This window comes from Leucoraja erinacea, chromosome 16, assembly GCF_028641065.1.
Source record: "Leucoraja erinacea ecotype New England chromosome 16, Leri_hhj_1, whole genome shotgun sequence".
NCBI lineage: Eukaryota > Metazoa > Chordata > Chondrichthyes > Rajiformes > Rajidae > Leucoraja > Leucoraja erinaceus.
The window spans coordinates 5,469,660-5,493,403 of record NC_073392.1 but is presented as its reverse complement, the minus strand read 5'-3'; the positions used below and the strand labels follow the sequence as shown (position 1 = coordinate 5,493,403).

The following is a 23,744-nucleotide window of genomic DNA, read 5'->3' as shown; positions in this document are numbered from 1 at the left end:
TGGAGAAACTCAGCGGGTGCAGCAGCATCTATGGAGCGAAGGAAATAGGTGACGTTTCGGGCCCAAAACGTCACCTATTTCCTTCGCTCCATAGATGCTACTGCACCCGCTGAGTTTCTCCAGCATTTTTGTGTACCTGAGAGTCAGTAGATGTTGTTTACCTAGATTTTCATCATGAGGTCTTTGAAAAGGTGCCACACGTGAGGCTGCTAAGGAAGATGTGAGCCCATGGTACCAAAGAGCAGATGCTAGCATGGATAGCAAGTTGGCTGGATGGCAGAAGGCAAAGAGTGGCAATAAAGGGGGCTTTATCTGGTTAGCTGCCAGTGACTAGCGGAGTTCCGCAGGGGTCGGTGCTGGGGCCACTACTCGTCACATTGTATATTAATGATTTGGACGAGAGGATTGAAGGCTTTGTGGCAAAGTTTTCATATGATATGAAGATAGGTGGAGAAGCAGCTAGTGTACAGAATGCAGGGACTCTGCAGAAGGACTTGGACAGGTTGGGAAAGTGGGCAGAGAAGTGGCAGATGGAATACAGCGTAGCAAAGTGTAGAGGTGTGCATTTTGATAGTGGGAATAAAGGCGTAGACTATTTTCTAAATGGGGAGAGAATTCATAAATCGGAGGTGCACGATTTTCAAGTTGATTTGGCAGTAACGATGGCAAATGCAATGCTAGCATTAATTTCGAGAGGACTTAAATATAAAATCAGGGATGTAATGCTGAGGCTCTTTAAGGAACTGGTCAGGCCGCATTTGGAGTACTGTAAGCAATGTTGGACCCTATATCTGAGGAAGGATGTGTTGGCTCTGGAGAGGGCCCAGAGGAGGTTTACGAGATTTATCCCAGGATTAAGTGGGTTAAACATATGATGAGCGTTTGACGGCACTGGGCCTGTACTCGCTGGAGTTTAGAAGGATGAGGGGGAACCTCATTGAAACTTACCAAATAGTGAAAGGCCTGGATAGAGTGGATGTGGAGAGGATGTTTACACTAGTGGGAGAGTCTAGCACCAGAGGGCATAGCCTCAGAATAACAGGGCGTAGCTTTAGAAAGGAGATGAGGAGGAATTTGTTTAGTCAGAGTGGGCAGAGCCACAGTTCAGTGGGGAGAAGAAGCAGGCAGGGTGATGGGTCAGAATAACAGGAGCTCACCACATTAGAAAGGGATGAGAGGATTTTTTATTTAGTCATGGTGTGGTGAATCTGTGGAATTCATTGCCACAGGCGGCTGTGGAGGCCAAGTTAGAGGATATGTTGAAGCCACAGTTCAGTGGGGAGAGGAGCAGGCAGGGTGGATGGGTCTACCAGGGCAGTCCTGTTGTGGATCTTGGGGAGAAGATAGAAGGTGGTAGTTTGGCCTAACTCTGCCTCAGCAGCTGAAGCACATTCTTTGCAGTCTCTTTGTGCCCTATTCATGGTTTGTATTCTCACCACATATTTGAACAATATTTGTGAGTTTGGAATGCTGTGCATACAAAGTTGCCAGCCATACAAATCCGAACAGCCCTCAGGATTGGGAGGCAAATATTTTTTTAACCTTTCTCAAGTTACAGACTAAGTAAACCAGTCTGATGAGCACAATCTGATTAGAAAGGGTTTAGGGCGATAGTGGCCAAACGCAGGTAAACGATACTAGCGTGGGAAGACATTTTGGGCAGCATGGATGAGTTGGGCCGAAGGGACTGTTTCCATACTGTTCATTTCTATGATTTTAGACTCTAGACTTTAGCGATACAGTGTGGAAACAGGCCCTTCGGCCCACCGAGTCCACGCCGACCAGCGATCACCCCGCACACTAGTATTATCCTACACAATTTACAATTTTACCGAAGCCAATTACCTTACAAACCTGTACGTCTTTGGAGTGTGGGAGGAAACCAGAGATCCTGGAGAAAACAGGGAGAACGTACAAACTCCATACGTAGCTTACCTCCCTAATCTAGTTCACTAACACTGACTCAAGCGCTGGACCAACTAATATTTACTTTTAGAACAAACACAAATTCCACTATACGATACCTAAACCATCGCGGGTTCGATCCTTGTCTCTGCCTGGCCAAGCCCTTCAGCCTCGTGCAAGCAGGCACTGCCCAAAAGGTCACGCAGTCCCAAGTGCCCTTCCAGAAGATCGACATCGATCTAAAATGGGGCTACCTTTTATAAGTCCATGAACCTTGAGGGGCCGAACTACATAGGGGTGGTCCCCTTACAATCCAATCATACATATCAATTACATCAATACATTATTGACAGTTCCCTAACCCAATTACGGAGAGTCTTAAACAATGTTTCGTACAGAAGCTTCTGGAAGGAAGCTAGTCAACTGAATAATGCAACATTTGCCCTGGAACACAAAACAATTTTGCCCGGCCTTAACACTTCGGCCAATCAACAAACAGCAGGGTAACTGTCTTGCAACATTATTTACATTATTTATAATTCCTTTTTCAGCAATCCAATCAAACACATGCATTTACAATACATTGGAGTTCCTCTGCAAGATTCACCTACATACTAACAATTACAAAGATACTTAGACCTTCCTTATCTGAGGTGCTGATCTAGGACCATGACTTCCCGGCACCAGCTAGCAGCCTGTGTCTTCTTATACAGAATTGACCAAATGGCCTGGCGAATGCATGAATCCTCTGCTTTATTTTGGCTCTATTCTGGTTCTATTTTGGCTCTATTTGATTTAATTACCAACATCACCTGTAGTCAGGATTGAACCCATGTCTCTATGAGACAGCAACTCTACCGCTGCACCACTGTGCCGCCCGCAATTGAAAAATAGTCTTTTGTTAAATTAAGCAGTAAATGTTCTCATGTGCGTGAAATATTGTTCAAAGTCCTGAGAGGTTTGAATGTTGTGAGGAATGAAAGCAATGCTGGTTCAATAGTGCATGTCTTCACGAAGCTGGAGATAAAATGTATTGATAATTCAATGTGTCTGACCTGTAATATTCCTTCCAAAAGCTTCAAAACACTCCGTAGTCACTGACGTGCTTGGAGATTTCACCAAGTGAAAAGGTCACACGATTGAAGTTGGATTATTAAATGGTTTATTTTCTAGGTAGTGATCATGGAAGTTCAGGGTCTGAAGTCCTTAGCACCAAATCGCATTGTGTATTGTACAATGGAAGTGGAGGGAGGGGAGAAACTACAAACGGACCAGGCTGAAGCCTCTAAACCAACGTAAGTAGATTTGTAATTTTTCAATCCAAGCTGCATTGTTGGGATTTTTATCAATCTTTTCGTCGTGGAGTGATACAGCGTGGAAACAGGCCCTCTGCTCAACTTGCCCACACATGCCATCCATGTCCCATCTACAATAGTCCCACCTGCCTGCATTTGGGAGGTGGGACAGGACACCTGTCTAATTGTTTCTTAAACGTTGCGACAGTCCCTGCCTCAACGACATCATCTCGTTCCAAACAACCCACCACCCTTTGTGTGGAAAAGTTAAGAAACATTGTTGTTTAGGGCCAGTTTCTACACTGTACGACTCCATGAGTCTTGTTGTTTAACAATCAAGAAATCATGCACCGGGATTTAACCTGCATTGCTGTACTGCTTAATGTTCATTGAAGTTGTAGCCTTCTGTGTGTCACTCCAAGAATCGTATCAGTTGGGCCAAAGTGGCGGTTTCCATTCCACGACTCGATAACATGGTTCAAAGGTGTTTTATTATCACGTGTGTCCAAGTACAGTGAAATGATTTTCTTACATGCAGTTCATCGACTGTACATCCTACTATACACTAGGCACAATCGTACTCAGTATAAGAACGTTAGATAGTAGACAACAGCACACAAGAGTCGCCACGTTTTAGGTTAAAGTCCAATTTACTTTTAAATGTTAGAGTCTTAACTTGCCCATAAATGCTTGTTGTCCTGCAGAGGCACATGGTATGCAAGATATGTCCACTTCCTTCGAGATCCCCCTCTGAAATCCTTTGCTTGAACTGCCAGTATTGCATCTCTCCATTAAGGGATGCAAGCTGATTCATATGTTCATACGTTATAGGAACAGAATTAGGCCATTCGGCCTTTCGAGTCTATTCTGCCATTCAATCATGGCTGATCTATCTTTCCCTCTCAAACCCATTCTCCTGCCTTCACCCCATAACCCTTGACATCCAAACTAATCAAGAATCTATCAATCTCCACTTAAAAAATATCGACTGACTTGCCCTCCACAGCCGTATGTGGCAATGAATTCCACCGATTCACCACCCTCTGACTGAAGAAATTCCTCCTCATCTCCTTTCTAAAGGAACGTCCGTTTATTCTGAGGCTATGACCTCAGGGCCTAGACTCTCCCACTAGTGGAAACATCCTGTCCACATCCATTCTATATCCAAGCCTTTCGCTATTCGGTAAGTTTCAATGAGGTCCCTCCTCTTTCTTCTAAACTCCAGCGAGTACAGGCCCAGTGCTGGCAAATGCTCATCATATGTTAACCCAATCATTCTTGTTCCGTTCTGTGTTCTATCAAGAACCTTGAGTCCCTCAGAAATGCTCCTCGAAACTAGATGGTACTCGAGTCTCTCTTGAGTGAGATATGAACATTAAATCTTTGGATCTTTGATTGAGCCAGCACCAACGTCTGTTCGAGACTTTAAGCAGAATCATGTGCTGGGCCCAGATGTGATGCAGATGTTACCTGAGATTTGGGAAAATATGACTAAGCCAACACCTGCCTTTAATTTCCACTGAACAGAGTTACAGGTGGAACTGGGAAACATTTCATTGATGTTGTATTAATAGATTCATATGTACGTTTTTGATTTTGTGAATTAAGGCGAGATATTTCACCACCTTATCAGGCGGTCCTAATGGCTCAATTAAAATAATTAAAACTCTTGTAATAATTATCTGACACGTATATAACTGGAATATCTTGCTGCTCTTTATCGAGCAGCTACTAAGTGAGACAGTGTAAATATGTGATGACATTTTGGTAATTGCTTTAAAAAGTACTTTTATACTTTATCAGCAGTTTTGCTCGGCAAAGGAAAGAATTGGAGTGATCAAGACGGAAGTTTTAGCTTTAGCACAATCTCTTTCATTTAACCTTTTTCGATTCATCAACTCATATAGCACGGAAACAGGCCCTTCGACCCAGCATGCCCATACTGACCATGATGCTCCATCTAAGTTAGTCCCATTTGCCTGCATTTAGATACATAGAAACATAGAAAATAGGTGCAGGAGTAGGCCATTCGGCCCTTCGAGCCTGCACCGCCATTCAATATGATCATGGCTGATCATCCAACTCAGTATCCCGTACCTGCCTTCTCTCCATACCCCCTGATCCCTTTAGCCACAAGGGCCACATCTAACTCCCTCTTAAATATAGCCAATGAAACTGGGCCTCAACTACCCTCTGTGGCAGAGAATTCCAGAGATTCACCAATCTCTGTGTGAAAAATGTTTTTCTCATCTCGGTCTTAAAGGATTTCCCCCTTATCCTTAAGCTGTGACCCCTTGTCCTATATCTCTCTAAATCGTTCCCATCCCTGTACATGTCCAAGTGTCTTATAAATGCTGCTATAAGATCTGCCTCAAGATTGTGAGCGGAAATGATTGTGGCAGTTGCAAAAGCAAAGATACAGAGTGCATTATAGATCCAAATGGCATCACTGATTACCATAAAATGCCTGGCATATTCTATGATTCTTGTAACTGGTCATTGTAAATCAGGTTTCACTGTACCTTAATTGGTACACGTGACAATAAAATACCCTTTGAACTGTCACTTTGAACTGACATAGAGTGATACAGCATGGAAACAGGCCCTTCAGCCCAACTTGCCCACACCGGCCAACATGTCCCTGCTACACTAGTCCCACGTGCCAACATTTGGCCCATATCCCTCCAAACCTGTCCTATCCATGTACCTGTCTAACTGTTTCTTAAATGTTGGGATAGTCCCTGCCTCAACTACACCTTTGGCAGCTTGTTCCATACCCCCACCACCCTTTGTGTGGAAAAAGTTACCCCTCAGATTCCTATTAAATCTTGACCCCTTCACCTTAAACCTATGTCCTCTGGACCTCGATTCGCCTACCCTATTCCTCTCGTGATCTTACACACCACTTTAAGATCACCCCTCATCCTCTTGTGCTCCAAGGAATAGAGTCCCAGCCTACTCTACCTTTTGCTCAGACCCTCTAGTCCTGGCAACATCCTCGTAAATCTTCTCTGGACCATTTCCAGCTTGGCAACATCTTTCCCATAAGTTAACCTTGTGACAACCTGCACAGCTGCATCATTCTCAGATATTAAAATAACGTTTTCTTGCTCCCGCAACCAAATCTATATATTTTGCATGTGAGTTTTCCCAAGTACGTTGTAGGTCAAAACAGGTGAATTAGATGAGGTGAAGAATGGGTCAAATCACAAGAAGCTTTATTCAGTGGTAAATTGAAATGGGATAAAGAGTAGGCTAGATCAGGTCTGCTTATATTTATTAAAAATCCAGGGTTTTTACTCGCCACATATTAATGATGACTGTATCTGTAACCACTTCATACGTTGGATCAGTAGAAGAATAAGCAATGTATCAGAAATTCATCAGTGATTAATAAATGTCCTTACTTCATTGAGATCAGATTACAGACACGCACTTCACAGATTGTTAGCTTGCTTTAGAGTTAAAGGAGCAGCCTATTTGTCCTGTTCTGTTTGTTTATGCTGCCCTTATTCGCAAGACAGATAACAGTTGATGTACTGTGTGCTTTTTACACGTTCAGAAGGACAACGTGTCATGTGAATCGTTGAGAAGGCCATTCAATGCCCACAGTACTATTGCTGAACAGTTGGTTTAGTTTAGCTGTACAGTGGGAAGCAGGCCCTTCGGCCCATCGAGTCCGCGCCGACCAGCGATCCCCGCACATTAACACACACTAGGGACAATTTTACACTTGTACCAAGCCAATTGACTTACGAGCCTGTATATATTTGGAGTGTGGGAGGAAAACGAAGATCTCGGAGAAAACCCACACAGGCCACGGGGCGAACGTACAAACTCCGTACAGACAGCACCCGTAGTCGGGATCAAACCCGGGTCTCTGGCGCGGTAAGGCAGCAACTCTACCGCTGCGCCACCGTGCCGCCCTACTAACATTGCCAGATTGTTTTAATACTGAATATCAGGAAATCCTGTTTAAAAACAGGCCTGTTTTTGCATTCGTTGGATTGTCACAATATTCAAGTGTAACGTGGGCGGATTATGTTGAATTAGCAGTGTGAGCTTTCAACTGCATACAGAACAGCCCATGAGATTTCACCAGAGGTTGTTGTGATTCTTTATTGCAATTTATGTATGTGTTAAAAACAGCATTCCAATAATCACTCACTGCATAACATCCCCAAACCAAAGGATAAATACATTTTCAGTATTCAGTAAACATCAGCAAAGGATGTACCATTGGCAGTGTGGCCAGAGGCAGCAGGGTGAGTCACTTCCAGTTCTAATGGAACAAACATATTATAATGGCCAGACTTTTTTTATTTTGTACGGTCTGCCCAAAGAACAGATCAAGGCCACGATCTCAGATACAACCCACTCTTGTCCTACTTGTTCTACTTGGCATTATGACAGACGACATTCAAAATGAAAACTGAAATCATCGTAAGATATATCGGTAGCATATATCCAATTCACTACACTGTTCAAGTCTCTTTCAAAAGGGTATTAGAGAAGAAATTTGCTCTGCCAGAGATTTATGTTACGTTTGCTCTCCCAGAGAATTTATTTGTTACGTTTCTCTCCTCTACTCGTATTTCTCGTAAACACCCATTCATAGTCCCTCCACAGCCAAGACAGTTTAAAACCCTGTCCCACAGTACGAGTTCATTCCAAGAATTCTCCCGAGTTTGCCCTGATTCGAACTCGGAGATTTACGGTAATGGCCACTCGTCGGTACTCGGGGCTCTCGTGGACATTTTTCATCATGAGCCTTCCCGTACTTACCTGCTGTTAGCGGGTCTTCCCGAGTACCTGCCGATAGCGCTAAGAGACGTCCCCGAGCTCCGACGTACCCGCTACGTTCCTTCTCCGTGCTTACCACGAGTTCGATTTTTTTTAAACTCGGGAGAGCTCTTGGAATGAACTCGCACCGTGGGACAGGGCTATTACAATAATTAGTCAAGTCAATAGTTCTCTTTTGCCAGGTACACAAAAATTGCTGGAGAAACTTGCACAATGCATCATTGTGGGCTCTTTGGCCATCAGTGCCGGCTCTGATTTGTTCTGTACCTTCTCATGCCTCTAGTTACCCTCTCCTCTGACTCTCAGTATGAAGAAGGGTCTCGACCCGAAACGTCACCCATTCCTTTTCTCCACAAATGCTGCCTGACCCCGCTGAGTTACCATAGCATTTTGTGTCTATCATACTTTGCCAAGGCAGTTTAAAACACTGTCCCACAGTACGAGTTCGTTCCAAGAATTCTCCCGAGTTTGCCCTGATTCGAACTCGGAGATTTGCGGAGATGTACCTCCTTCCCGATGGCAGGAGTGAAATGAGAATGTGAAGTGCTTTGAACAGTTTCATAGAACATAGAACATTGCAACATTGTGAGTCTGTGGAATTCTCTGCCTCAGAGGGCAGTGGAGGCAGGTTCTCTAGATACTTTCAAGAGAAAGCTAAATATAGTTCTTAAAGATAGTGGAGTCAGGGGATATGGAGAGAAGGCAGGAACGGGGTACTGATTGTGGATGATCAGCCATGATCACATTGATCGGTGCTGGCCTGAAGGGCCGAATGGCCTACTCCTGCACCTATTGTCTATTGACACAGAAACAAGCCCACTCTGTCTGTGACAAACGAGATGTCACGTTAAACTAATCTTCTCTGCCTGCACATGATCCACATCCCTCCTTTCCCTGCAAACCCATATGCCTATATAAAAGCCTCAAATGCTAATATCACATCCTCCATGACCATCACCCCTGGCAGCATGTTCCAGTTACCCACCTGGGTAAAAAATAAAATGCCCACTCACATCTCCTTTAAACTTTGCCCCTCTCACCTTAAAGCTAAGCCCTCTAGTCTTTGACTTTTCCACCCTACGGAAAAAAATGTTCTGACTGTCTACCCTATCTATGCCCCTCATCATTTTGCAAACTTCTATCAGGTCTCCCCTCAACCTCAGCACACATATATAGGACATGTCTTAACTAATTCAGGTGTTTGCCTGTTTAACATCAATTAATGAATGGTGTTTACAGCAAAGAAATACCATATCAATATATTTTATATCAATCTCTTGATGTAAAATATGGAATAGAAGGCTGTGTGGAGTGGCCAAGTCAATGGATATTTTTAAGGCAGAGATGGGTAGATTCTTGTGTTTAAGAAGGAACTGCAGATGCTGGAAAATCGAAGGTACACAAAAATGCTGGAGTTTCTCCAGCATTTTTGTGTACCATGGATAGTTTCTTGATTGGTACGGGTGTCCAGGGTTATAGGGAGAAGGCAGGACAATGGGGTTGAGAAGGAAAGATAGATCCCTCTATTTAGATAGATTAAATGGAGTAGACTTGATGGGCCGAATGGCCTAGTTGTGCTCCTATCACTTATGAACATATGATAGCTCCAACTGCAATCTATAATCAATAATATGCCACCCAGAAGAGAAAATGATGTACATTTATAGAAATATCACCATCTTAAATATATATAGCATTAAAATTTTGAACAATGATCAGATAGAAAGTATGTGAAAAAGTGATCAGTGTTCTTCAGATAACACACACAACTAAACCAATGAATTCATTACTATGTGGATGCTGGATATTTTGTATTCTAATCAGTAAAGATGAATAATATCCAACCAAGATATATATATTACTGCTGGCTTTGTCACTTTAAATATAACTCTGCTGTAAAACTAGAACAGGTATAATGGGCAAGGTTGAGATTGCTGTGTGTCGTGTGAAAGTAGGTGAGATGCTGTTCCTGATAGCAGAAATGATCACCTGATTTCTATCCTCGCTCTAACTCAAGCGTTTAAATCAGGTCAATGAAATTCTTACTCGCAGCAGCATAACCAGGCCTGAAACGCATTGATAACATAATAAATACAAAATTCAATTAATTTAAACAAAACTCCAATATTAGTGTAAAAAGTCCCGAGTGTTGCAAGACAGTTCATCGTTCATTTGGTGTTCTTCGTGTTCAAGACCTTGATGGTTGTCGGGAAGAAGCTGGTCCTGAGCCTCGATTACTGCAACTCCTTTTACACTGGCATCAGCCAATCTTCCCTGTCACGCCTGCAACTGGTCCAAAACGCCGCAGCTAGACTCCTGACGGGCACCCGAAAAAAGGGACCACATCACCCCGATCCTGGCCTCTCTCCACTGGCTCCCTGTGCGGTTCCGAATAAATTTCACGATCCTTCTTTATGTCTACAAAGCCCTTTAATGGGCTTGCCCCCACTTACATCAAAAGTCTGCTTACCCACCACACCACCTCCAGGTCCCTCAGATCGGCCGACTTGGGGTTACTGAACATCCCGTGGTCTAGGCATAAGCTCGGGGGTGACCGTGCCTTTGGGGATGCAGCTCCTAGACTGTGGAACAGCATCCCTCTTCCCATCAGAACTGCCCCCTCCATCGACTCCTTTAAGTCGAGACGTAAAACTCATCTCTACTCTCAAGCCTTTCTTGACATCCTCTGAGGGAGGGCTACGTGTATGTATTTATGTATGTACTTAATCTATGAACCACTGTTGTATAACATTAGTACCTCCACGGATGTAGAGCACTTTGGTCAACGGAGTTGTTTTTTAAATGTGCTATAAAAATAAAAGTGACTTGACTTGACTTGGAGGTCACGGTTTAACTTCGTACCGATGGCAAGGGGCGACACAGTGGCACAGCGATAGAGTTGTGGGTTCGATCCTGACTACGAGTGCTCCATGTGACTGTGAGGTTTCCAAGGCTGCTCCGGTTTGCTCCCACACTCCAAAGATGTGCAAGTTTTTATGTTAATTGGCTTCTGTAAAATTGACCCTAGTGTGTGTGTAATTGCTGGTCGGCGTGGACTTGGTGGGCCAACAGGCCCGTTTCCACGTGCTATCTAAACTAAACCAACGTCTGAGAGGATTGTAAATGCTCTGGTAGTTTATCCAGGGACCTGCCTGGTTTCCATCAGTAATTCCCTGAACTGGGTGAAAGAAAGGAACGTTTGTGGCCTTCAATTCTCTGTTGTTTTTTCACTGTGGGGAAAATAATGAATGTGTTTGTCCTGGGGAACAAAGCGTGAGAAACGTGTTTGACTCGTCTGCACCTGTGATCATGTGGAGGCAGAAAGGTAGGATGTTCAGAGCAGTGGTGATCCTTATTGTGCAGAGATTGTTTTTGCTGAAGGTGCAGTGTGCGGTTCAGCTTTATCCAGAGAGGCCATCAGCACCCTGAGCTCCTGTTGTTTAATCATAATCACGCTTTCATAATCACAATCACACTTTATTAGCCAAGTATGTTTTGCAACATACGAGGAATTTGATTTGCCTTGCAGTCATACCAATATAAAACAAGACACACACAATACATTTTAACATAAACATTCACCACAGTGACTCCTTCACATTCCTCACTGTGATGGAAGGGGGAAAAAAAAGTTCAATCTCTTCCCTTCATTGTTCTCCCGCAGTCGGGGGCCTCGAGCCTTCCGTTGATCTTGGCTCCCGTAGCCGGCGATTGCAAAAAAGTTTCCACCCCCCCCACATAAAACAAACCAGAGAACATTAACACAAACTTTTAAAACACACTAAAAATAAGCAAAAAAAGACCAAAAGACAGACAGACTGTTTGGCGAGGCTGCCATCGTACGGCACCCCGGTGGTGTACCAGAATGGGAGTTTACCCTGACCTTACCTCCGCGTGATTTACATCAGATTTCTGATTACTCATCGCCATTCACATGCAAATACTACTGAACAAAAGGAGGGTCAGCTGGTTTGAGGTAGATAATACCTGCCTCATATCTTCATCTTTGTACCCAAATCACGTGCAGATATACACATTCAATCTTTCTGTTTCAAGAGTGTTTTATTGTCATATGTCCCAAAACGGAACAGTGAAATTCTTACTTCCATATATATATGTGTGTGTGTGGGTGTGTGTGTATATATATATATATAACTATATACTTTTAAAACTCTGTGTGTGTGTGTGTGTGCGTGTGTATGTGTGTGTGTGTGTGTGTGTTTGTTTGTTTGTTTGTGGGTGTATGTCAGATTAGATTTTCAGATTAGATTTTGGCCTTTGATTCTTTGGTCCGCCAAAACCACACGCAAAAACTCCGAGATATTTTCTATTTCGTTAGCGATTTCACTTTTACATTTGCATATCCACTCCTCATTAAATTTAGTCGTTTTTATGTACACATTTTTAATAAGATCCTTCCCCCCCCCACTCACTCATTTTTTTGCCTACTGCTGGCCAGCCACCATAACGGCTCTCCTCCAAAATCGGCATCATTTTTCACATTTCGCTTAGCGATTTTCGCTGCTGCCGCCCGGCTCCTCCACTTCTTTCCGATAGCAGGAGTGAAATGAGAATGGGAAGTGTCCACAATGTCTGTGCCAAACATGATGCCAAGTTAAACTAATCTCCTCTGCCTGCACGTGATCCACACCCATCCACTTCCTGCATATCCATTTAAACCAGAAACATCACCTATTCCTTCTCCAGAGATGCTGCCAGTCCCGCTGAGTTACTCCAGCTTTTTGTGTCTATCTTCGGTTTAAACCTGGACCTTACAGTTTTCAGGCTCCTGCACCTTCTTCCTGAGAGCAGGAGTGAGATGAGAGCGTGCAAAAACAAAAACAAAGCCCCAAGTGCCTGGTGCAATCTAGGCAGCTCGTGGTGCAGAGTTTAGTCGGAGTTCTTTGGTTGTTGGGAAGGAGCTATTCCTGAACCTGAACGTCACATATTCAGGCCCCTGCACCTTCCTCCCGATGGTAGGAGTGAAATGAGAACGTGGTCAGGATGGTGTTCGTCCTTGATGATACAGGCTGCCTTTTTATGGCTGTGCCTCCTGCAGATGCCTTTGATGGTGGGGAGTTCAGTACCCGTGATGAACTGGGCAGTGCCCACCAAGCGAGGCTGGATCATGTTATAATTAAACAGAGGGCACAAAATGGACACTGAGGGTAGACAATAGACAACAGGTGCAGGAGTAGGCCATTCGGCCCTTCGAGCCAGCACCGCCATTCAATGTGACCATGGCTGATCATCCACAATCAGTACCCCGTTCCTGCCTTCTCCCCATATCCCCTGTCTCCGCCATCTTTAAGAGCTCTATCTAACTCTCTCTTGAAATGTTGCTCACTTTTGTACACAACAGGACACAAAATGCTGGAGTAAATCAGCAGGTCAGGTAGCATCTCTGGGGAACAAGGGTAGGTGACATTTTAGACAATAGACAATAGGTGCAGGAGTAGGCCGTTCGGCCCTTCGAGCCAGCACCGCCATTCAATGTGATCATGGCTGATCATCCACAATCAGTACCCCGTTCCTGCCTTCTCCCCATATCCCCTGACTCAGCTATTTTTAAGAACCCTATCTAGCTCTCTCTTGAAAGCATCCAGAGAACTGGCCTCCACCGCCCTCTGAGGCAGAGAGAGAGGTCCAGAATCTGAAGAAGAGCGCATGCCCTTTTGCGCATTAACCAGCATCTGCATTTCCTTATTACTCACCCCTGTTCATTTAGGACTGGTCTGCTTTCAGACTAATTATAGACTCATCAAGAGCACCCCACTCCTTATTGGTACCTAAATCACTGACGTATTCAAAAGGGACTGAGACATGACCTAAGACAAAATGGAGTACTTGGGACAAATGGCAAAGAAATGGAAACTGAAAGGCCCTGGTGGAGAGGGTGGGGAAGAAAGGTGTAGAAATGTCGATAGAATGGGAGGAGTCTTTGGTAGAACTGCAAACATTAAAGAATAATATTTAAATAGCTCTATCTTTTGGTGTCCAAAGAGCATTCTTATTTTACAGCCATAAGGAACACCTTCTAATGTTGTGGTTAAACAGGTACCCGAGGCACGATAGCATATACCTACCTTGTCTCGGAGAGAATGGAGTAGGCTCACAGTGCTGGCTATAATTTGGATGGGGTTATAGAATCTTACAATGTGGTAACAGGCCCTTCAGCTGAAATTGCCCTCATCAGCCAGCATGTCCCATCTACACGTCCCACCACCACCATCCCTCTAAACCTGTCCTATCCATGTACCTGTCTAAATGTTTCCTAAACTTTGCAATAGTCCCTGCCTCAACTTCCTCCTCAGGCAGTGCATTCCACCCTTTGTGTGGAAAAGGCTATCTATCAGGATCCTATTAAATCTTTCCCCCCCTCACTTTAAACCCCGGGCTCTGGTTCTCGATTCCCCTACTGGGCTAGAGACTCTGTGGTCTACCCAAACTATTCCTCTCATGATTTTGTACACCTCTATAAGATCACTCCTCATCCTCCTGCGCTCCAAGGAATAGAGTCCTAGCCTGCTCAACCTCTCCCTATAGCTCAGACCCTCGAGTCCTGGCAACATTGTTGAAAATCTTCTCTGCACCCTTTCCAGTTTGAATTCTCCAAGTAAAGTCAGTTTTGATTAGATTTCCAGCTTAGATGCATTAAGTGAATTGAGAGGGACATAGTGTCAAGGAGATGTGTGGGGCAGGTTTTTTACCCAGCTTGGAGCGCAGTGCCAGGGGTGGTGGTTGAAGTAGATTTAGTGGTGTTTAAAGGGCCTGTCTCACTTGGGCATAATTTGCGTGTCGCGCAGATGGCGGGCAAAGATTTTGTACGTCCCAAAACCCGCGCACGACCGCGCGTCACTGCCTACATCATCACGCACATGCGCTCGTCGTGGCACGCAAATTACACCCAAGTGGGACAGGTCCCTTAAGAAACTTTTGGATGGTCACATGGATATCTAGGGGTCGGAGAAATATGGATTATGACTGGGTAGCTAAGTGATGGTCTTGGCACCATGTTCAGCACAAACATTATGGGCCGAAGGGCCTGTCCTTGTCACTGTACTGTTCTATGTTCCATGTTTTATGTAAGTAAAGCAAGTTGTGCAGTTGCTTTGTGTACCTTCCTAGTTAATGTGTAGTGGGAACATCTTGTGAAATACTTTAACAATCTCTTTAGTACACAAAGGTTGCACAACCTTCCCTGTTGCATTCAGCACTGTCTGTGTGCCCTCCTCTGCCAGAGTAAATATTGGGCAACAGCTTGGCCAAACACTTGTGCTCGCTCCGCCAGGGCCTGCTCGGTCTACTGCTTGCTAATCATTTTAACTTCCCCCTTCTCACTTCCATATGTGAGGAAGGAAAGATGCGCTGGCTCGGGAGAGGGTCCAGAGGAGGCTTACAAGAATGATCCCGGGAATAAGTGGGTTAACATATGACGAGCATTTTGTCCGCACTGGGCCTGTACTCGCTGGAGTTTAGAAGAATGAGGGGGGACCTCATTGAAACTGACCGAACTGTGAAAGTCTTGGATAGAGTGGATGTGGAGAGGCTCATGTTTCCACTGGTGGGAGAGTACAGGACCAGAGGTGGAATTCATTGCCACAGAGGGCTGTGGAGGCAGCGCTGTAATGCTCTATGACTCTGTGACTAGTGTAAACGGGACATATACAGTGGGCCAGTGTGGGCAAGTTGGGCTGAAGGGCCTGTTTCCACTCTATGACTCTACATTGATGATCTTGTTCACCTTCCCAAGCGCATGAGTCCCTGAAAGTCGCCTTAATTTCCAGTGGGAACCTCGCCATGAGCATAACATGGAAGCTCCTGCTTATCTGACAGTGCCAATTCTGAGCAAGTGCTAATTGCATCTTACACATAGCATAGGTACTGACACCTCTGCTGTCAACATGTGATAGCAATCTGCAAATCAGCGTCATCCGTTCCAAACTCGTTAATTGTTTTGCACTTCCCTGACGAGAGCACGTTGTGATTCATTAGATTAGCTTTAAGTTTGTTTGTTTTTGCTACATCGCCCCAGTAACTATCACCAGCAATGGGCTGCTCAACAAAAGTACCACTCATATCATTTAGAAACAGACTGAATGATTCTCATGTAGAAATAAGGAACTGCTGATGCTGGCTCACAAATGAAGGCACTAAAGGGTGGAGTAACTCAGCGGGTCAGGCAACTTCTCTGGAGTTCAGGGAAAGGCGACGTTTCGGGCGGGTCTCATCTTGAGACTTATCCTGGGTCCCAACCCGAAACATCACCTATTCATATTCTCCTGAGATGTTGCCTGACCCGCTGAGCTACTCCACCTTTTTGTGCCTTCATTTGTGAACCAGCATCAGCAGTTCCTTACCTACGGCAACCGAAGTCAACTTACGTCCCACCCGCGACCAACATACGACCCTGTGGGTGACAACAGCAGGCGTCGCGGCACTAATTGCACTGCGTCGGGGCGGTGATGAAATGCGTGAGTCTCACGCTCACGGCGTGAGAGTTGGCAGCGCTGATATCGATTGTGGTTTGGGAGCTGCTCATAGAACAGCACAGGAACGGCCCGCAATGTCTATTGTGATCAAAACTGATCTTCTCTGCCTATCCATGTGCCTATCCAAGAGCCCTGTGGACGAGGCCTTGATTTTGTTTAAATATTAATAATTATCTTAAATTCCTTGCCTTTCTTCTCTCAACCCAAAACATCAGTGTTCATGTTCCCAAGAGATGCTGCCTGACCCACTGAGTTACTCCAGCACTTTGTTTATGACAACCTATATGGTGCTTGTGTGCAGAGTGCAATGGGTAAAGTTATGCCCCTATCCCACTTAGGAAACCTGAACGGAAACCTCTGGAGATTTTGCTCCCCACCCAAGGTTTCCGTGCGGTTCCCAGAGGTTCCCGGAGGTTTTTGTCAGTCTCCCTACCAGCTTCCACTAACTGCAACCTCCGGCAACCACCTGCAACCTCCGGGAACCGCACGGAAACCTTGGGTAGGGCACTTAGGAAACCTGAACGGAAAGACATTCAGCGTGTTAGGTTGAAGATAGATACAAGATGCTGGAGTAACTCAGCAGGACAGGCAGCATCTCTGGAGAGAAGGAATTGGTGACATTTCAGGTCGAGACCCTTCTTCATACCCGGTTTTTAGTTCAATGCAAAGGCTGTTGTCCCCCACTACTGCATCTGTAGGTGCACAAGAATTTCTAGGCATCGTCCAAAGGAAACAGGCTACACCTACTGAAAGATCTGTCTTAAATGAGATTGAAAGCTTACATACATTTTATGAACTACAAAATGAGAAAATGTTTTAACTGGAAACCTTACTGCCACCTAGAGGACATCAGCATAACGACAGGACCCAGAGTGGAACTTGAGTACATCATTAGATCATAGAACAGTTCCTCACAGGAACAGGCCCTTCGGCCCAAAGAGTCCGTGCCGATCAAGATGCCAAATTAAACGTATCTCTGCCTGCACGTGATCAGGACGTTCATATGAAGAAAGACTGGATAGACTCGGCTTGTACTCGCTAGATTTTAGAAGATTGAGGGGGGATCTTATAGAAACTTACAAAACTCTTGAGGGGTTGGACAGGCTAGATGCAGGAAGATTGTTCCCGATGTTGGGGAAGTCCAGAACAAGGGGTCACAGTTTAAGGATAAGGGGGAAATCTTTTAGGACTGAGATGAGAAAAACATTTTTCACACAGAGAGTGGTGAATCTGTGGAATTCTCTGCCACAGAAGGTAGTTGAGGCCACAATTCATTGGCTATATTTAAGAGGGAGTTAGATGTGGCCCTTGTGGCTAAAGGGACCAGGGGGTATGGAGAGAAGGCAAGGTACAGGATACTGAGTTGGATGATCAGCCATGATCATATTGAATGGCGGTGCAGGCTCGAAGGGCTGAATGGCCTACTCCTGCACCTATTTTCTATGTTTCTATGTCTATGTTTCTATCCATATCCCTCCATTCCCTGCATATCCATGCGCCCATCCAAAATCCTTTTTGAAATACCGCTATCGTGTATATAACCGGGGATCATGACAGAGGCCTCCTCATGGCGATCCATGGAAGCGATGACACGTCGTACTCTGTGACACGTCGGGCGACAATTCTGTCAACATGTTGGACGACGACAGACGTGCGAACGATGTCACTACCCCTGCCATTGAGTTCCAGGCACCCACCCCACTCTGTGTATAAAAAAAGCTTGCCCCTCACCATCTCCTTTAACCTTTGCCCCTCTCAACTTAAATCTTCGCTTTTTAGTTTTCCAATAGTCAATCAATAGTCAATAGTCAATTTAATTGTCATTTGGACCCCTTGAGGTCCAAACAAAATGCCGTTTCTGCAGCCATACATTACAAACAAATAGACCCCAGACACAACATAATTTACATTGCTGTGATGGAAGGCCAAAAAAAATAAATAATAAAAAACCTTAAAAAAAAATGCATGTCCGCATGTCCATCCTGGGGAAAAAAGTTCTGACTATGATTTGGTCACTAGGCAGTAAGATATGAAATAGATGAGTATCTATTGTGGGTGTCAGTTGTTACAAGTATGGCTCTAAGCTGTTTTAGATGAACTTTAGAAGGCCTTGGTCAAACAGGTTGTACATCAGCTTCACCGTTGCGGACATTGCCCATCTGCTCCATGCTTAGATGACCACTTTGGTTCTGAGGGACCTTATTCTCTCTCTGGTTATCCTCTTTCCCTGAATATATAAAATCTGTATGGCCCATTTGACCTGTGTTGTCAGCCCAATTGTCAGCTATTTTTGCAAACGTAAAATCATCAGACCTCTCGTCCTCTGAATTTGACAATAGACAATAGACAAAAGGTGCAGGAGTAGGCCATTCGGCCCTCCGAGCCAGCACCGCCATTCACTGTGGTCATGGCTGATCATCCACAATCAGTACCCCGTTCCTGTCTTCTCCCCATATCCCTTGACTCCGCTATCTTTAAGCTCAAGCTAATGTTATAATTTGTTTACGTAACAACCCTTTGCCTTTACTGGCTTACAATCCACTGGCACGGATGCTGTAACTCTGTCTCTCAAATCCAAATCCATTCATTTCATTTTTTTCTGTAATCACTCTCGCAAGAATGTTTAATTATCATATGTACCAAGCAGAGGTCAATGAAATCCTTAAGGGCCTGTCCCACATACCGATTTTTTTGCCGATTGACGTATCAGGTCAACGAAAAATTCATGGCGTGATGCGGCGGTGACAGGGCGTGATGACGTAATGACGCGCGGTGTATTTTCAAGTGTCGCAATAATTTTTTTGTCGCCGCTGGATTTTGAAATGTTCAAAATATTTTGGCGACCCTGATATGACAACAGCAAACACTGAAAAAAATCACCCATGTGGGACAGGCCCTGTCCTTGCAGCAGCGTAACAGGCCTGTAACCGCCATACACACAGGTATTATGTAATGAACAAAAAATCAATAAATTAATCATCCCAACACTATAGCAAAAAAATATCCTGTTTCCTCAGCAACAAAAGACCGTTCATCTTTCAGCTTTGAGTTGTGCAGTGTTTAAGGGCCTTGGGGGAAGAAGCCAATATGAAGAAGGGTCTCGACCCGAAAGGTCACCCATTCCTTCTCTCCAGAGATGCTGCCTGTCCCGCTGAGTTACTCCAGCATTTTGTGTCTATCTTCTGTGTAAACCTGCATCTGCAGTTCCTTCCACCGAAGATATTCACAAAATGCTGGAGTAACTCAGCGGGTCAGACAGCATCTCTGGATAGAAAAGGAATAGATGACGTTTTGGGTCTGAACCCTTCTTCAGAGCCTTCTTTGTGTTCTACGCAAGATTCCAACATCTGCAGTTCCTTGTGTCTACATATATAGCTTGCTGAAGCAATCAACCTCTTCTCTGATGGTAAGAACATTGATTATTCATAAGTGAATAATACCAGTGATGGGTTCCTCTTAAATGCTTTCTAAATTGCAGATTATAATGAATATTTATTTTCAACTCAGCATTAAGATTATTTGCATATTAGTCTGCATTTATATGACATCAGAAATAGATCTTCAAAAGAACTAAGATAGCTTATAATACTGACTCTTATAAACAAATATAGCTGATAATAAAAAAAGGAAGAAAGATTCCTAGGGGTGTAAGGGGCGACCGTGGCAGACAAGGGACGTCAGGGATAGTATAAAAATAAAAGGGGAGAAGTACAATGTAGCAAAGGTGAGCAGGAAGCAAGATGATTGGGTAATGTTTAAAGAGCAACAGAAGATAACCAAAAAGGCAATACGGGGAGAAATGATGAGGTACGAAGGTAAGCTAGCCAAGAATATAAAGTAGGATAGTAACAGCTTCTTTAGTATGTGAAGAGGAAAAAATTAGTTAAGGCCAAAGTTGGACCCTTGAAGACTGAAAAAGGTGAATTTATTATGGGGAACAAGGAAATGGCAGAGGAGTTGAACAGGTACTTTGGATCCGTCTTCACTAAGGAGGACACAAACAATCTTCCTGATGTACTAGTGGCCAGAGGATCTGGGGTGACGGAAGAACTGAAAGAAATCCACATTAGGCAGGAAATGGTGTTGGGTAGACTGATGGGACTGAAGGCTGATAAATCCCCAGGGCCAGATGATCTGCATCCCAGGGTACTTAAGGAAGTGGCTCTCAAAATTGTGGATGCATTGGTGATAATTTTCCAATCTTCTATAGATTCAGGATCAGTTCCTGTGGATTGGAGGGTAGCTAATGTTATCCTACTTTTTAAGAAACGCGGGAGAGAGAAAACAGGGAATGATAGATCAAGCCTGACATCGATGGTGGGTCAGATGCTGGAGTCAATTATAAAAGATGAGATAGCGGAACACATTTGGATAGCAGTAACAGGATCAGTCCGAGTCAGCATGGATTTACGAAGGGGAAATCATGCTTGACTAATCTTATAACCATATAACCATATAACAATTACAGCACGGAAACAGGCCATCTCGGCCCTACAAGTCCGTGCCAACACAACTTTTTTTCCCTTAGTCCCACCTGCCTGCACTCATACCATAACCCTCCATTCCCTTCTCATCCATATGCCTTTCCAATTTATTTTTAAATGATACCAATGAACCTGCCTCCACCACTTCCACTGGAAGCTCATTCCACACCGCTACCACTCTCTGAGTAAAGAAGTTCCCCCTCATGTTACCCCCCTAATCTTCTGGAATTTTTTGAGGATGTAGCTAGGAAAATGGACAAGGGAGAGCCAGTGGATGTAGTGCACCTGGACTTTCAGAAAGCATTTGATAAGGTCCCACATAGGAGATTAGTGGCTGTTTTTAAAAGTGACTGAATTAACTGAAAATTCCAGTGGATTTGAACTCTTTCAAATGCAGGTTTTGGCTGACAAACCTGATGATCTGATGAAAGAATGACAAAGGATACTACAGTGAGTGAGGTTGATTTTGTGTACATGAAGTCGAAAAAGGTCACATGTGCTCGTGTTACTCAGTGGGTCGGGCAGCATCCCTGGAGGACATATATTGGTGATGTTTGGGTTCGGGACGTCTTCAGTGAATAAATTCATAAGCTCTGGGAGCAGAATAAGGACATTCGGCCCATCAAGTCTACTCTGCCATTCAATCATATCTTTTCCTCTCAAGCCCATTCTCCTGCCTTCGCTCTGACACCAGTACTAATCAAGAATCTGTTCATCTCCGCCTTAAAAATAACCTGTGGGCGGTTGGGTGGTCTTCATGGGGGGTGGTCTTGGAGGGGAGGATGCTCCTCGAACTGCGGAGCATCCTGGACAATACAGCTCACCCCCTCCGTGATGCACTGGTCAACCTGAGGAGCTCCTTCAGCAACAGGCTGGTTCCACCAAGATGCAGCACAGAACGCCACAGGAGATCCTTCTTCCCTGTGGCTATCAAACTGTACAACTCCTCCCCCTTCTGTCATGGGATAGACTGACTTCCCTTCCCCCCTCCTCCCCCTCCCCCATCTTTGCACATTCCCCATCCTAGATTTTCCCCTCGTCATTTTAATTTCACATTTCACATATCTTTTTGTGTTTTATTATTGTTTGCAGACCAATTTCCCTCCTGGGATGATGAATAAAGTCTACCGTATCGTATATCCATTGAATTGGCCTCCACTGCCTTCTGTGGCGAGGAAAAGGGGTGGAAAAAAAACTATTTTTGTTATGTCAACGTTGGACTATACAGCTTTACAACTGACAAAGCCTGATTGACGGACGAGTGAACATCAGAGAATTATCTGGCCATTGCCTAAAATGTGGAAAAACAAATGCAAAAATGAAAACTTGGGCCTAAAATTCTGGGAGATAATATGGCTGAATGGATAGATGTGGCTCGTTTTCTGGTGACTGGGGCATGTATAGTGTGGGTGCGGGTATCGATAAAACTAAATGTAAGGGAAATGCAGGTTTCTAAAACGTTGACAGTGAATGCATCATTGAAGGTCTTGTTGAGGTTTAAGAACAAGCTAGATATGTGCACGAGTGGTATTGAAAGGATACAGTATAAGGGGATTAGCAAAGGGGATTTAGCACAATGACTAATGCAAGGGGATAAATATCAACGCAGGCTGGGAGAGATGAATAACCTATTTCCATGTTGTAATTGCAATGTAGTGTAGTGTGTTCCAGGGACAATACAGATTGTTCATGTGGCAAGGTTTCTGAGCTTTGCCACTTCCCGCATGGTTTAGAGATACAGCAGGGAAACAGGCCCTTCGGCACCAGCCAGCGATATCCTACAGTGACACTATCCTACACACACACTCTAGGAACAATTTACAATGATACCAAGCCAATTAGCTTACAAACCCTGTACGTCTTTGGAGTGTGGTGTGTAAATCGGAGCGCCAGGAGAAAACCCACGCGGTCACGGGGAGAGCGTGCAAACTCCGTACAGACAGCACCGGTAGTCAGGATAGAGCCCAGATGGTGCCGCAAGGCAGCAGCCTTACCGCTGCACCACCATGCCGCCCCTATTTGATACCACTCACCTGACGCTAGGCCTTTCAAAAGCATACCTGGATGGGTTTAATGAGTAGCAGTTTGCAGAGGAAGTCTTGGGGCTGCTGCTGTGGTATAAGGCAGTGAGCTGTGCAATCACCGGCTAATTTGTGTGTTTAGAAATAGGGGTGCTGTTGAGAAAAACTCTGAATCAATCAAGCAGATGATGTCTAGAAACCCATGTCATGCATGGTGGACATTGACAATGACGGCATGTTAATGAATACCTGAAAGGAACTCATATTTCAATCCAGTCTTCACTTTGTAGTTTTCCGTAAATAGGCCAGACATCTTTGTAAATGCCTTCAGAATGAGTGTATGACCTAGATAAGATTCAGGCTAAATTTAGCGACTACACAGATTATACATCATGTGCCCACATGCCGCCTTTCTCTGTGAATGCAAATTCAATTTTTTTTTTTGTAGGAATAGCTTCTTGCTCCTGTGCTGGCTGTTGCTAAGGCAACTAATGACATCACTCCACTTCCTATTCAACCTGGGATCAAAGACTCTTCAGTGGCAAAAATGCTTATTTTTAACCAGATATTTTAGTGTTAGACATACCTGGCTGTTTTCAAAGTCGCCATGTGAGATTTCCTGAGATCTCCGAAGGTTTGACTGTGAGAATTTTGTTTTTAATGCTGTTAAATTGCAATCCTTCTAATTCTAACTCAGACATGCAATGGTGGCATATGGTCCAGTCCTCTTCAGCCAAGAAATGT

The 23,744-nt window shown here is 44.4% G+C and overlaps 1 protein-coding gene across 9 annotated transcripts in view; it reads left to right on the top strand.

Annotated features, from left to right (window-relative positions):
* Nucleotides 1–23,744, top strand: part of cadpsa (Ca2+-dependent activator protein for secretion a) — a 279,926-nt gene that overhangs the window by 95,043 nt on the left and 161,139 nt on the right. For all 9 annotated transcript variants that reach the window (XM_055647594.1, XM_055647589.1, XM_055647592.1 and 6 more), the window contains one exon: nucleotides 3,079–3,200. In XM_055647594.1, coding sequence (XP_055503569.1) covers nucleotides 3,079–3,200 — 122 coding nt within the window. The remainder of the gene's footprint in view (nucleotides 1–3,078; nucleotides 3,201–23,744) is intronic.